Raw genomic sequence first — 14008 nt, forward strand, 5'->3', positions numbered from 1 at the left:
GGCACTACCCATCTTAATTTTAGAGATTACCTTTGAAAAGGATATCAGGGAAAAAATATAGTTATTGTCCCTTATCTGAGTCTGTGCATAGTTTTAAGAGTATATTTCTGATGTCAGTTTGACTGACAGATCTTTCTACAGTAGAGCTGTTAGGACTAAGAGCATTTTAATTTGGATGATTAAAAAAAAAGTAAAGTTGAATTAAAAGCACAGTTATTAAAATATTTAACTTTGTGATTCTTTTTCCTTTGAACAGTTTGAAAATACTACCTTTTATTTTAAAGGGTTTCGTTAATTTTTAAATCTTTTTTTTTTTTTTTTTAATTTTTATTTATTTATGATAGTCACAGAGAGAGAGAGAGAGAGAGAGAGAGAGGCAGAGACACAGGCAGAGGGATAAGCAGGCTCCATGCACCGGGAGCCCGACGTGGGATTCGATCCCGGGTCTCCAGGATCGTGCCCTGGGCCAAAGGCAGGCGCCAAACCGCTGCGCCACCCAGGGATCCCAATTTTTAAATCTTTATTAGGATTTTTCTTCATATGTGAGCTGGGCACAGCCACCAAGTTACTTAGTCCAGTCAGACTGTGTTGGGACATTTGTTCTTACTTCAGTCACAGCACTAAGTAAACAGAAAAGTCATTGTATTAATTATTTTTGTGTATGCTTGCTTGGTAAAGTTATGCAGAAATTCATATTTATAGTTTAAAACAAAAGGCAATTGCTTCATTGGTTACAGGAATAACTATTTCATGTCCTAATAGTTTAATTTATGTAGGGAGTCATGTCTTAACATATTTAATTATGCCCTCTTTAGTTATTTGAAACTCAGGCTTCAGTGGGAATTGAACCCAATTGTCAGAATTTACTTTTTGCCAACTCTGTGTAGTAGCCTTAAATGCTCATTTGTAAGTAAGGAGCAAGATGTTTGTATAGACCTCTCCAAATCCGATGAAAATGTCTAAATATAAATTATTTTGATCAAAAAAGGTTTGTTTTCCCTAAGTGGTATGTTTAAAGTAATGATGCTAAGACATATGTTAATTCCCTATATTGTGACCAATGTAGTGAGCACAGCTTAGGGTTTTAAATCTGAAGCCTTCTACATATGGTCAGGACCAGTGTTCCTCTGTGGTATTCTTCCTACAGCTAGTTTGTAAGACTCTGGATTGGGTTAAGTGGGGGAATAAACAAGAATCTGGGACTTTCTGGTTAACAGACCATATTGTGTGATTTTCAGGTGGCCTTCTGATAGCATCTGCTCATTTTGGTGCATACGTATGTGGGACAGACATAGACTACAATACAGTTCATGGCTTAGGTGAGTAGAGGTTCTAGACTGTTATAGTCTTTGTTCTTGTACCAAATGTGCCTTTAAAATAAATAAATGGGTTTACATGGCGTTATGCATCTGTCTTTTATGTTAAGATATAGAGTTGTGATAATAATGTAGTTTTACTTATTTTTATAAACTGATATTTCGTTGGGTATCTGCTTTTTATGAAGCAATCCAGTATGTGCAAAGTGATCTCCTGGGGGAGCACAGGATGAATAAGAAAAAGCTCTCCCCACAGGCTTAGTTGAGAGAAATTTTTTTTTTAAAAAATTGGCAGACTCGAAGGTTGTGAACTTTAGGGCTGGGAAGGAAGTAGGAAAGAGACTAGTCATCTTCTAATCAGCATGTCTGTGTTAATAACATGTACAGTTTCTGTTTAAAGATTAGCACCATTTTTTTTTTCATAATCCAACGTTGCACGAATACTGGATTAATTTCTAGTCCTTGAGTACCATATCATTTTTAATTTCATAACTAACCAAAATATCTTTGAAGCCGTTAAGGTGATAGTAACTTAGAAAATTCTGCATTAGACTGAGGTTAACTCAAGACACATTTGCTTGCTTTTGAAGCCACTTTGGAAACTATTTTAAAATCTAGACACTTTGCTAATGATGTGTGATTTGATGGAATGGAATCAGACTAAAGAAAGTATTCCCATATACCTGAATGGCACTAAAAATGGCAAATTTCATCGATGATTCTGAAACTATTTGTGTTGGTATTCCATTGTTGTAACTAGAATCAGCCTTTCTTTCCCTCACACAGTTATTCTCAAGTTACTGTATTGGTGAGAATTTATTTTTTATTTTATTTTTTTTTCCTGAAACAATTTGACATACTGTGTTTGACCTCTCTTTTTTCTTCCTTGACTGTCAGGAATTTAGCAAGATTTATCATAAGAAGAATTGGTTATATTTTACCAAGTTTACCTAAGTGAGCTAACCAGAAAAAGATATTCTTGGCAACATGTTAGAGCAGACAAAGTGCTAAGAAGAATTATTCTGGTTTGCTTTTAGTAGAAGCAGTATGTTTACTTTAAGGAGATTGTCCTACGTAATTTACTAGAATTCTTATTTATGAAAGCTGTGTTATAACCTTTCAGTCTACTTGGATAGAATTCTGATTGAAGTAGAATTTTCTCAGAGCTTATCCAAGATGCTTTTAAATATGCCCTCTGTTTCATATGCTTGTAATCTCTTTCTATGCTCTCAAATATTCTCAAAAGTCTCCTATTTTAAAAGAACGAAACCTTTCCTGTCCGTCGTGTAGGGGGGCCCCTCTAGCTGCCACTTTGCTTTCCTCTTCCTCACTGTCCTCTGCCCATTATTTTCTAGCTTCCAGGCCCACAGAAACCTCTTACTAGGGCCACAGATCTATAGCATTTGGCAGTGTTGACCTTCGTACAGCCTCCCTTGGTTTCCTGCACTGTGGCCTCATCGGGTGGTACTTTTACTTCTTTGACTGTTCCATCTCCATCTCCTTAAGGCCCTGTGGGTTTCTTTGACCTGTGATAACATGTTCCTTTTCTCTAGGCTTCTCTCTTTGACCAGTTTTCCTATCACAGCGCATGTTATGCAGAGTCATATCATTCTTCCCATTTTGGTTTTTTTAAGTTTTGTTTCTGTTGTGAAGTAGATCAAGATACAGAAGAGTGTATAAAAATAGAATAATTATAGAATAAACATGTAAATGCCAAGATTAATAAAAAATGTCATTCATTCTTATGGGTCTAACTTAAATGCCTATACTGATATCTCCTCAGTGTATATATTCTGGCCTCTACCCACTGAATAACTCTTTCTGGATGTTCTATAGGTAGTTCACAAGCACAATTGATACATTTTAAATGGATCTCATTTTTTCCTTTAAGCTGGGCTCGATCTCATATCCCTGAGATCATGACCTGAGCTGAAATTGAGAGTTGGATACTTGGCCATCTGAGCCACCCAGGCACCCCTGTTTCTCCAATCCTAATCAACAATATCATCATCCACTTGTGTCTCCTAAATGAGAACTTTTGAGCTTCTTCCTTCAACCTCCACTTTAACTTTTTTCATCTGTAATGTCTCAATTTGACTTCTTCTCTCCATGGTCACAGAGCTCCTGCATTTCCCAAGTTAGCTTTCTTTGTTTCTGTTTCACTGATCTGATTCATCCTATTTCTACACGGGGTTGTTTGCTCTTGGAGGAAAGAGACCATGTTCGATACAGCTTTGTATCTTACTTGTATATGCTTTCAATTCAGTAAGTATTAAATGAATGTTTGAAGGCAGTTTTACTTGAAAGATGACAAAACAGGATCAGTTAGTACATTTTACTATTCAAAATATTTTTTTTGTAGTAAGTTGAAGTAAAAATAGCTGTTTAAATAAAGTTAAGATTTTAAATGAAAGCAAGTTTTATTCGAGTAAATCTAGGTTTAGATGTGTTAACATTACTTTTAGCTAAATGATAAGAAATAAGAATGCTCTATTTGATTTAGTAGTTTCTGTATTCCTTTTTCTTTCCCTTTAGGAAAGGCTAGTAGGAAAAACCAGAAATGGAGAGGACCAGATGAAAACATTAGGGCGAATCTTCGTCAATATGGTTTAGAGAAATACTACCTTGATGTCCTGGTTTCAGATGCATCTAAACCTTCCTGGAGGAAGGGCACATATTTTGACGCAATCATCACTGATCGTAAGTTTATTTTTATACAAAAGTAGGAGTAGGATTTGTTTCCTAAAGTCATTTACATTTAAAGTAGAAAATTTATCGACACACAGAAAAATATCAGGTTGTACTAGTATTCTCCCCCCACCCCCTGACTTCTTCACATAGTGAAAAGGAGAAAAATTGTGAATATAAGGCAGGATACCAATTTAACTCAGTAGTTAAGAGTTTTCTGTTTTGGCTTTTAAAATTACATATATTGTCTTCTTTTTTTCTCTTCAGTTTCTTTTTAGAAGCATATATTTGTTGTAAATTTTTGACTAATTGGTTATTAGTATGCCAACTGGAGCCAAAATGTTATGTGCAATTAGAGTGTTAGATGTCAAAGAAGAGAGTTTTATTTTAAAAAAATTTTTTTTCTGAAAGACTTACTTGAGAGAGAGAACACACACTTGTCTGTGAAAGGCAGGGAGGGGCAGAGGGAGAGACTTCCAGGCAGACTGCTCCCTGAGCACAGAGCCCTATGTGGGGCTCAGTCCCACAACCCTGAGCTCATGACCTAAGCTTTGAAAACCAAGAGTCGGACACTCAACCAACTGAGCCCCCCAGGCGCCCCAAAGAAGAGGGTTTAGGGTATCACATAACTCTCCATGTGTAAGCTTTGGTGTATTGCTTTGTTTTTGTACCACATGTTTTCACTGACATCTCCTTTCTAGAGTTATAAGAAATTTGGGATTCTGTGAGCTGCTAGGCTTTTGAACCCCCTGAGCTTCAGGAATGTGAATGAGAACTTTTGCCTCATGAGTTCTGGGCATTGCAGGCGTCCTAAGAATAGGTTGGCCTTCTCTACAGTATATTGTAGTAAATCTGTAAATAGCGGCAAGTATATCTCCACCTTTCTATCTCCACTTGCTTCAGTTCTTTGGTAACTTAGGTGGTTTCAGATTGAACAAAAATATTATCAAGGCATTGCACTGTCATTATGAATCTACTTTATAAATACCGGGTGACTTTTTATTAATAGTCTATTCTCATTCTGCATGTATATTTATATAAAGTATGTATTTTGTTTTGGTCCATTGAGAGTGAGTTGGATGCACTGTGGCCTCTTACCCTCATATTTCAGTGTGTATTTCCTAAGAACAGGGATAGCCAGAGTACAGTTTTCAGTTTCAATAAATCAAGGCAATAGTTTAATTTTAGTTTGTCATCCACTGCTTTCAGTCACCCAGTAACATCCCTTTATTTCTTTGTTTTCTCCCTCTGGGACGGTATCCAGTCTGGTGTCAGGAATTGCATTTTGTAATATCTCTTTTAGGCCTCTTTTAGTTTGTCACACTGTCACAGCCTTTGTCTGTCTTTTTATGACATTGACATTTTTGGAGAACACAGTGGCCTGCTATCCCTCCCAGTGTTTTAAATAGAATGTTCTGTGTTACACATTCTTGGCTGCAATATTTCATAGGTGGAGATGTATTCCTCTCCGAGTGTCCCATCTGGGGGCCCATGATGTCTGTGCCTCACTGGTAATTAGGTGACTTTTGACTCTTCACGTTACTTATGTTTTCTGTCTAGCTCCATATGGTATCAGAGAATCTACAAGAAGAACTGGTTCTCAGAAGGAAATACCAAAGGGGATGGAAAAATGGTAAGTGACAGTTAAATATGATATGTCACTAATTTGAGAAGAAGCATGTTGTTCTTTTTAATCAGCTTAGTTTAGTAGGCTTAAGGTTTTCACTGATTTTGAAATTTGTTTTCTTTTTCTAGTCCAGAAAGCCATGTTCCTGTTTCCCTGAGTTATCATCTGAGCGATATGTTTTTTGACCTGTTAAACTTTGCAGCTGAGACCCTCGTATTAGGTGGAAGACTTGTCTATTGGTTACCAGTGTACACGCCAGAGTATGTAATATTAAATAATTTTATTTTTAATTTTGCTTGTATATACAACATAATTTTTTCCCTATTTCTCATTGTATTCAGGATAAATATCTTTGTGTTTATTTTTTTTAATTTTTATTTTTTTTTATCTTTGTGTTTAATGTTTATAATAATCTTTGCTTACCTACGTATGCATATAAAACAGGCCCCTTCTTAGTGATTGAATTGCTTTCACCTTTGTATTTACATCAAGAGTTGGCAAACTGTATGTGGTTCAGATACGGTTTTCAGCCTGTTTTTGTAAGGTACTTGAGCTAAGATGAGTTTTTACTTTTTTTTTTTTTTTTTATTTAAGATTTTGTTTATTGAGAGAGAGAGAAAGTGAGAGCACACAGGGAGAGGGAGAAGCAGACTCTCTGCTGAGCAGAGAGCCCAGTGTGGGGCTGGATCCCGGGAGCCCGAGATCATGAACCGAACTAAAGGCAGACACTTAACCTTAACCAACTGAGCCACCCAGGTGCCCTGGGTTTTACATATTTAGAGTTGTTAAAAAGGAAAAAAAAAAAACAAAGAAGAACATGTGACAGAAATTTATGTGGCCACTAAGGCTAAAATATTTACTGTGTGGCCCTTTATAGGAAAAATTTACCAGCCTGGGTTGTGCCCCCATTCTTAACTCAGGGCCTGATATATCATTAGCTGTTGGTGACTGTTTTGCCAGGCCACAAACAGGTAATTTCTAACAACTTAGTTGAGTGATCCATCTACTACTAGCTCACATTAATATATATTGGTTGTTATCACCTTATGATATTCAGTACATCTTTTTTAAAAGTTAACATCAAAATAAAAGCTGTGCATATATTAAAGCCTTGATTATGTTCCATATTATTAATTTGGGTTTTATTATTTAGTAATTATTAAATACAAGCAGAGCTGTGTACATCAGCAATGAAACACAAGATGTCTTGAATAAATAGGGTCTTTAGATTTGAAAGATAGTTCAGTGTCAAGCTCAAGATTCGGCTATTTCTTTAACCTGCCATAGAAATCTTTAAAAAAAATTATTTTAGTTCCTGTGTTTACATAATTATACAGAATGCATTTTAGAAGATTGTTAACTTATCTGTCTTTTCAAAATGGTGGATGGTCCTCAGTTGGAAGCTGTGATGTTTTTTGTTTTATAAACCTTGTGTTGGAAGTTACCATGGCCTAACTTTAGTCACACATTTGTTTATTGGCTGATAAGACTGTACACATTCATGCCCAGATTCCTTAACACTGGCCTTATGTTTGGCTGCCAATGGTAATCTCATTTAATCTTTTCACTTTAGAAATAAGGAAAATTATTTCCAAGGAGTGAGGTGACTTGTCTACAGTTAATAGCAAGCCTTTGGTTTTCTTACTCCTTTGGCTTTGTTCACTTAATTCAACAGTCTATCAGATCTCAGTTGCCTGGTATGTGAGGTGATAGATGGAGTTTTATTAATATTTTCCAAAAAGAGCACTTTTGTTTCTTTGTATACAAAAGTGGGTCCTTCCTTAGATAAGCTGAATTCCAGCAGCAAACTTTCTGTTTTTTTTTTTTTTTTTTTTTTTTAAGATTTATTTCTTTGAGAGAGAGAGAGGGAGAGAGAGAGAGCATGCAGAGTAAGGGAGAAGCCCTCCAAAGGCAGGGGAGGGGAGAGGGAGAGGGAGGAGGAATCCCAAGCAGATTCCTCACTGAGTTTGGAGCCTGATGCAGGGCTGGACTCCATGTCCCCAAGATCATTGAACTCAACCAACTGAGCCACCCAAGTGCCTACCGCCTCTTTAAATTAAAGATTTATTTATTTATTTTAGAGAGAGAGAAGCTTACTCTTCTTTTTCAAGTTTCAGGGCTAAATTTTTAAGTTTATTTTGAGATAGGTTCAGACTTAAATAAAAGTTTCAAATGTAGCAGAAAAAAAATATCTCATCCAGATTTTCCAACTATTAATGTGCGCTTACTGTATCTTCTCTCCACCACCCCCCACCCCCCATTACATGAATCACATACCCATTATCATTCACCTCTTTTGGAACTATTTGAGAAGTTGCAGATGATGATGCCCCATCACCCCTACATATTTCATTTTATTTCTCAGAAATAAGAACATTGTTGTCAAAGCGCAGTCAACCCTCCAAGTTTGGAAATCAGTATTGATAACACTACTGCCCATTTTAGGGACCCTATTCAAATTTCACCAATTGTGGTCCATTGGAGAAAATGTGCTCCATTAAGCCATCATGTCATTCTTCTCCAGTCTGGAATAGGTCCCCATTCTTTTTTATCTTTTGTGTCCTTGACAGTTGTATAGAATATATGGCTTATATTAAAGGGTGTCCCTCAATCAGGGTCCATCTGAAGTCTTTTCTTCCTTTTTTTTTTTTTTTTTAAATGAGGGAGGGGGCAGGGAGGGGCAGAGAGAGAGGGAGAAAGACAATTGGTATTTCTTTTATAATCATATTCATGTAGTGCCCTTGGTAGGAACACCACTAAATTATACTGTGTTTTTTGTGCATTGCTTCATGGGGCACATAGAGTTAACCTCTACTAGCGATCTTAAACTGGATCATCTGGTCATGTGGTTCTCTGTCAGGTTTCTCCACTGTAAGTCATTATTTTCTCCTTTGATTAGTGTTTCATGGGGAAAGTTATCCCAAGATTACATCAATATCTTACTTTTCATCAAATCACTATTCACATTGACAACTCCATTGTTGACAACCACCACAATGGTGCTTTTTTGTTCCATCATTTCTTCTCCATTTTAAGTTGGCATTCTACTGTAAGGAAGAGTTTTCCCTTCTTCTCCTGTTTGTTTACTAATTTATCAATTTATATTGCTATGGAATCATGGATGCTTATATAATTCATTGGGTTATAATTCATTACTGTCACTATTTTGTTGCTCAAATTGTCTCAGATTTGATCAGTGGGAGTCACTTTGAGGTGGTTCCTGTGTTCTTTTGAAATATCCTCATTAGTTTCTGTGTACTTCTTATTTTTTGGCATTTCTGACTGTCCACTATTTTGTAGTTTATTATTTAATTATAATTGAAGTTGAATGTGCTTAAGAATATCTTTTGTAGTTCTTTTGTTTTTTCCTTTCTCTTTATTACAAAATTAAATTGGAGGTACTTTTAAGTATTTTTAATATTTCTAAAGACCTTACAAAATGGAAGCTGGATATTTTTCAATGACTTCTGGATTTTAATAATTTACAACAAGGGAAAATTTCAAAATGCATATAATCAGAGGGATATATTTGAAATAGAAAAGGGATATGTATTTTTATCACTTTATTTTAAAAAAAAAAGATTGATTTTTTTGAGGTGGGGGAGGGGGTAGAGAGAGGGAGGGAGAGAGGGAGGCCAAGCACACACACTGGGAGAGAGAGAGAAGCAGACACTCTACTGAGCAGGGAGCCCAATATGAGGCTTGATCCCGGTACCCTGGGATCATGACCTGAGCCAAAGGCAGACAACCGACTGAGCCACCCAGACACTCCTATCACTTCTCCTATTTTTTATTTTTTTATTTTTTTTATTTTGGATGTTTGTCAGGGAAAAGATTTTATCCAGGAATGTGGCTAATGCTCACATGGGAAGACTGTGGCATTTACTTCCCTGACTTCATCCCTGGAAAAATTTTTGTCCACATTCTCTGATGTTCATTATTAGACTTCTCTTTTTCCTTCCCTTTATTTTTTTTTTCTGTTTATACTTTTATTTGCATTTATTCTGTGCAGAATTTACTCCCGGGCCATAAGTTTTTGTTTCTTCAGTTTCTTCTGGGATATCCTTTTCTTCTGTGCACCTCCTCTTCTGGTTTAGAAACAGTCTACTCATTTTCAGTAAGGATCATCTCAGTGTGGCAGGGAGCACTCATGTATTGGTTAATCTGACGATGAGCCCTGTAAGTTCTTTGCTGCATCTTGGGGGCTTTATCCACCTGGATGTGCTTGATGACCAGAAAACCTACATCCAGACCCTTACATTCAGCATACTCCCTGCATTTTTAAGCATGTGCAGTAAAAATTCAGCACTCTTTGGGCCATCAGCTATGTCCAGCCCCACTGTTTGGCCTGGGCACAGCTACCAACTCCACCATTATAGCTACAGAATGGCACACATTGCTTCAGATACTTGGTGGCTTTTTGGATATGCATAGCCTTGATGGCCTGGGCAGTTTCATGTGTGTTCTTAAAGTGGATATGAATATTTGAACCTCTTAATTTGCATAATTTTATAGGGTTTTCTGGGTCGAGTGGATAGCAGCCCTTTTACCTCAGGCTGCTTATGACTAAGATGATCGTCCCTTTAGCCTGATGTGATCTTACTAATGAATTAATAATTTTATTACTGTTAATTTATTAATGAACTTAGTTTGTCTTGTGTTTTTAGGAAATGAATTATTTTAACTTAATGTATTATATGTCATCCAGAATCTTTGTTCTTTTGAAATAGCACAAATATTATTATGAATTTAAGACCAAAATCATCTGCAAAAGGTTGAAATAATGTTTTTGCTTCTGAATTAAACAATTTAAAATTAGTTTGATTATGCTGTATTGAAAATAAAGCTTTTTATTGGACTAAGAATAAAGATTTCATTTTAAAATTGTACCTTCGCCCAGCTTAAGTTTAAAACTTTTATGCAAAAAAAACAAGAAAACAAAAAAACAAAAAAAAAAAAACTTTTATGCTTTTGGTATAGTGAATATAGGCTCTTAGTCCTACTATTGAATTCGTTTATTCAACCGAATTCTGTTATATGATTCAAGTTTAAAAATAACAGGCCCCTGGATGTCTCAGTCTGTTAAGCATCTGCCTTCGGCTCAGGTCATGATCCTGGAGTCCCCCCATCTAGCCTTGGGTTGGGCTCCCTGCTCAGCAGGGAGTCCTCTTGTCTCTTGCCCTCTCCCTGTCCCCCCAACTCATGCATGTAAGCACGTGTGTGTGCTCTCTTTCTCTCTCTCAACCATCTCTCAATAAAATCTTTAAAAAAAAAAAGAATTACATATTGTAATCAAGTTTAATATTAATTCTTTAAACCTAGGGCATTTTGAAAAATGTAAGACATAATAAAAATAAAGTGCCACCTAAATGCTTAGTTATTTGTGAAGGATTGTCAGAGCTTCAAATAGAAAAAGGATTTTCTATTTGGCAATTTAAATTGCAGTGAAGAAATTGCTACTCAACAAACTTGCCATATTTCCTCGAGTATAGATTTTCCCCATCCAATCCAATTTTAGTATATTGGATTTTTTTTTGCCAGCATTAAGATGCTTTGTAGACTTTGTATCTTTTCACCTTTCTTTTTCTGTCCCCATTGCTTGATAAAACATTTCTTCATTCCTCAGCTGATAAAATTCTAGTTATCTTTCAAGACCTAACTTAACTGTCACTGCCTCTGTGATACTTTTCCAACCCTTCTCAGCAGAATTACTCTTTCATCTGTGCTCTCTCATAGTAGTTTATTCTTCTCACTCATAGAGACTGACCGCATAGAATTACTGTAAACTGTTGGTATTTATGGGTTTATTATTCAGTTTCAGCTTCTTGCAAGTGACCCTGAGGATCTGTGTGATACTCATTTGGATGGCATAAGTTCAACTCCCATGTGTTTGATGTTACAGGAATTGCTAAGCTACTGAGTGCTGTGAGTGCAGCTGTCTGCTTTATGTGGCCATATAATATTGTTTTCTAATTGGCATTATAAACAGAGAACTCTCTTGAGGTGATTAGAAACTGCATTTCTTTTTTTTTTTGTTTTTTTAAGATTTTATTTATTCACGAGAGACACAGGCAAAGGGAGAAGCAGGCTCCACGCAGGGAGCCGGATGTGGGACTCGATCCCAGGTCTCTAGGATCACGCCCTGGGCTAAAGGCGGTGCTAAACCGCTGAGCCACCCAGGCTGCCCAGAAACTGCATTTCTTTGTGAAAGATGTCCTTTAATAGAAAATCTCACTGCTCTGCTTGTGATAGAAATGCTGACAAAGAAGCTTTAATAAAGTATGTCCCAGGGGGCACCTGGGTGGCTCCAGTGGTTGAGCATCTGCCTTTGGCTCAGGTCATGATCCCAGGATCCTGGGATCGAGTCCCGCCCACATCAGGCCCCTCTCAGGGAGCCTGCTTCTCCCTCTGCTTATGTCTCTGTCTCTCTGTGTCTCTCATGAATAAATAAATAAAATCTTAAAAAGAAACATGTCCCAGTATAGGATTTGGGGGATACATTTTTTCCAGTTTTATCAGGAAATAATTGACATACATCACTATAAATTTAAGGCCTATATAGCATGATAGTTTGATTTACATTGGGGATAAACTTTAGTAACATGAATTTTGGAGTGGCTCAGAGCAGTGAACATGTTTTTCATCTCTTAATTGGGAACCAAGAAAAAGTGATCCCTTGAACTGTTTTTAGTGAGTGCTCTAATCAGGCAAAAATGTGTTTCTCAAATGGGAGGTGAAATTCTAATGACATTTGGAAATAGCTTGAAGTGTAAAGATTCATAGGAAAATAAGTGTCAAAATTGATTCATGGAAAAACTAGGGGCCTATGTGCACAGTTTTACTTTTAAAAAATATATAATCGTATATCATGAAAGTCACCCTTGTTACATCCACAAAGTTGTGCAACCATCACGACTTTCTAATTCTGGAACATTTTTGTCACCCCAAAAGAAACCCCATACACATAAGCAATCACTACCACTTCTGCCCCTGGCAGCCACTTATCTGTCTCTCTGGACTTGCCTATTGTGGCTGATTCAGGTTTTAAATAGATGTTTGGATTGTAGGGCTATAGTAATAAAAATGAAATGAAGATAGCATACCTTACTATCATAATGGCTCAGGCATAGTACAGGTTTATGGTTACTACTTAACAGTTTGCACAGTTCATTGCAGTATGTTGGGTATGAAATATGTTAGGAAATATAAAGAATTTTTTGTTACCTGATATTTTTAAATTCTTAGTATGGTAAAAATTATGCTAAATTGATTGGTTTTAGTATAATAGGGTAGTGGTTATAAACAAGCTTGTTGATGATAATGATGACCCAAATGATGTTCTTTCATTCTTTTTTTTTTCTTTCATTCTTTTTTTTTTTTTTTTTTAATTTTTATTTATTTATGATAGTCACAGAGAGAGAGAGAGAGGCAGAGACATAGGCAGAGGGAGAAGCAGGCTCCATGCACCGGGAGCCCGACGTGGGATTCGATCCCGGGTCTCCAGGATCGCGCCCTGGGCCAAAGGCAGGCGCTAAACCGCTGCGCCACCCAGGGATCCCTTTTTCTTTCATTCTTAAACTCAAAGATCAAGCTGAAAAGATAATCTAAGACACCATTGTTTTTCTGCTTTTAAGCAAAATGCCTGGTGACTCAGTTTCAACAGCTTAGCATCATTTGTGTCATCAGTATCAATTAAACTTACATTGGTTTTGTACTTTTAGATTTGATTTTAAATTTGTTTTGGTTTTATAGTTATAAGGGATATAAGCGTATGGACTTTATATCACACTTAGGCTTTCTAGATCTTTAAGTCACTTTTAATAAGAGTACTTCAGGTCAACTCTGCCAGGAAATAAGATTTTTTTTCTCCTTTAGAAAAGGGAGCATAACTGAGTTTGACTACTGCTGTTTCAGACATCTACAAACCCTGCTTTTTCTAGCTTAAGGTCAAGGCTATATCTTCTCCTGTTAATCATGGTGTAGAATGTATTGCTTCATACCATAAATACTTCATGTGAAGACTCCAGATTTGATGTCAACTAATGTTATGAGAAATACATTTCTGGCTATCAGGTGAACATTAGAAAAATGTTAGATCAGACAAAAACTGAACTGGTCATTACTTACTGGAAAGCCCTAAGGAAGGATGCAGAGAATGACTTCAAGAGAATTCTTTCCACTGATAATACAATGAAGTGCATTATGAATACTGCTTGATAAGTGGGTGATGAAGGTTTCAAGCATGTGGTTGAGGTAATGAGGGAGAGCTCACTGAAGGTCAGAGGGGCTAGAGAAGTCAGTCAAAGAGCGGTAGTGAAGACAATGTTGATGCATTGGAATGGGCTAGCTGAGACTGGTGGTCCTTTACAGGAAATGC

The 14008-nt window shown here is 36.6% G+C and overlaps 1 protein-coding gene across 4 annotated transcripts in view; it reads left to right on the forward strand.

Annotated features, from left to right (window-relative positions):
• Positions 1-14008, forward strand: part of TRMT11 (tRNA methyltransferase 11) — a 56154-nt gene that overhangs the window by 21599 nt on the left and 20547 nt on the right. For all 4 annotated transcript variants that reach the window (XM_077902432.1, XM_077902459.1, XM_077902441.1 and 1 more), the window contains 4 exons: positions 1239-1319; positions 3852-4016; positions 5565-5637; positions 5760-5891. In XM_077902432.1, the coding sequence (XP_077758558.1) occupies positions 1239-1319; positions 3852-4016; positions 5565-5637; positions 5760-5891 (451 nt within the window). The remainder of the gene's footprint in view (positions 1-1238; positions 1320-3851; positions 4017-5564; positions 5638-5759; positions 5892-14008) is intronic.

The sequence above is a fragment of the Canis aureus genome, chromosome 1, assembly GCF_053574225.1.
Source record: "Canis aureus isolate CA01 chromosome 1, VMU_Caureus_v.1.0, whole genome shotgun sequence".
NCBI classification, from domain to species: Eukaryota; Metazoa; Chordata; class Mammalia; order Carnivora; family Canidae; genus Canis; species Canis aureus.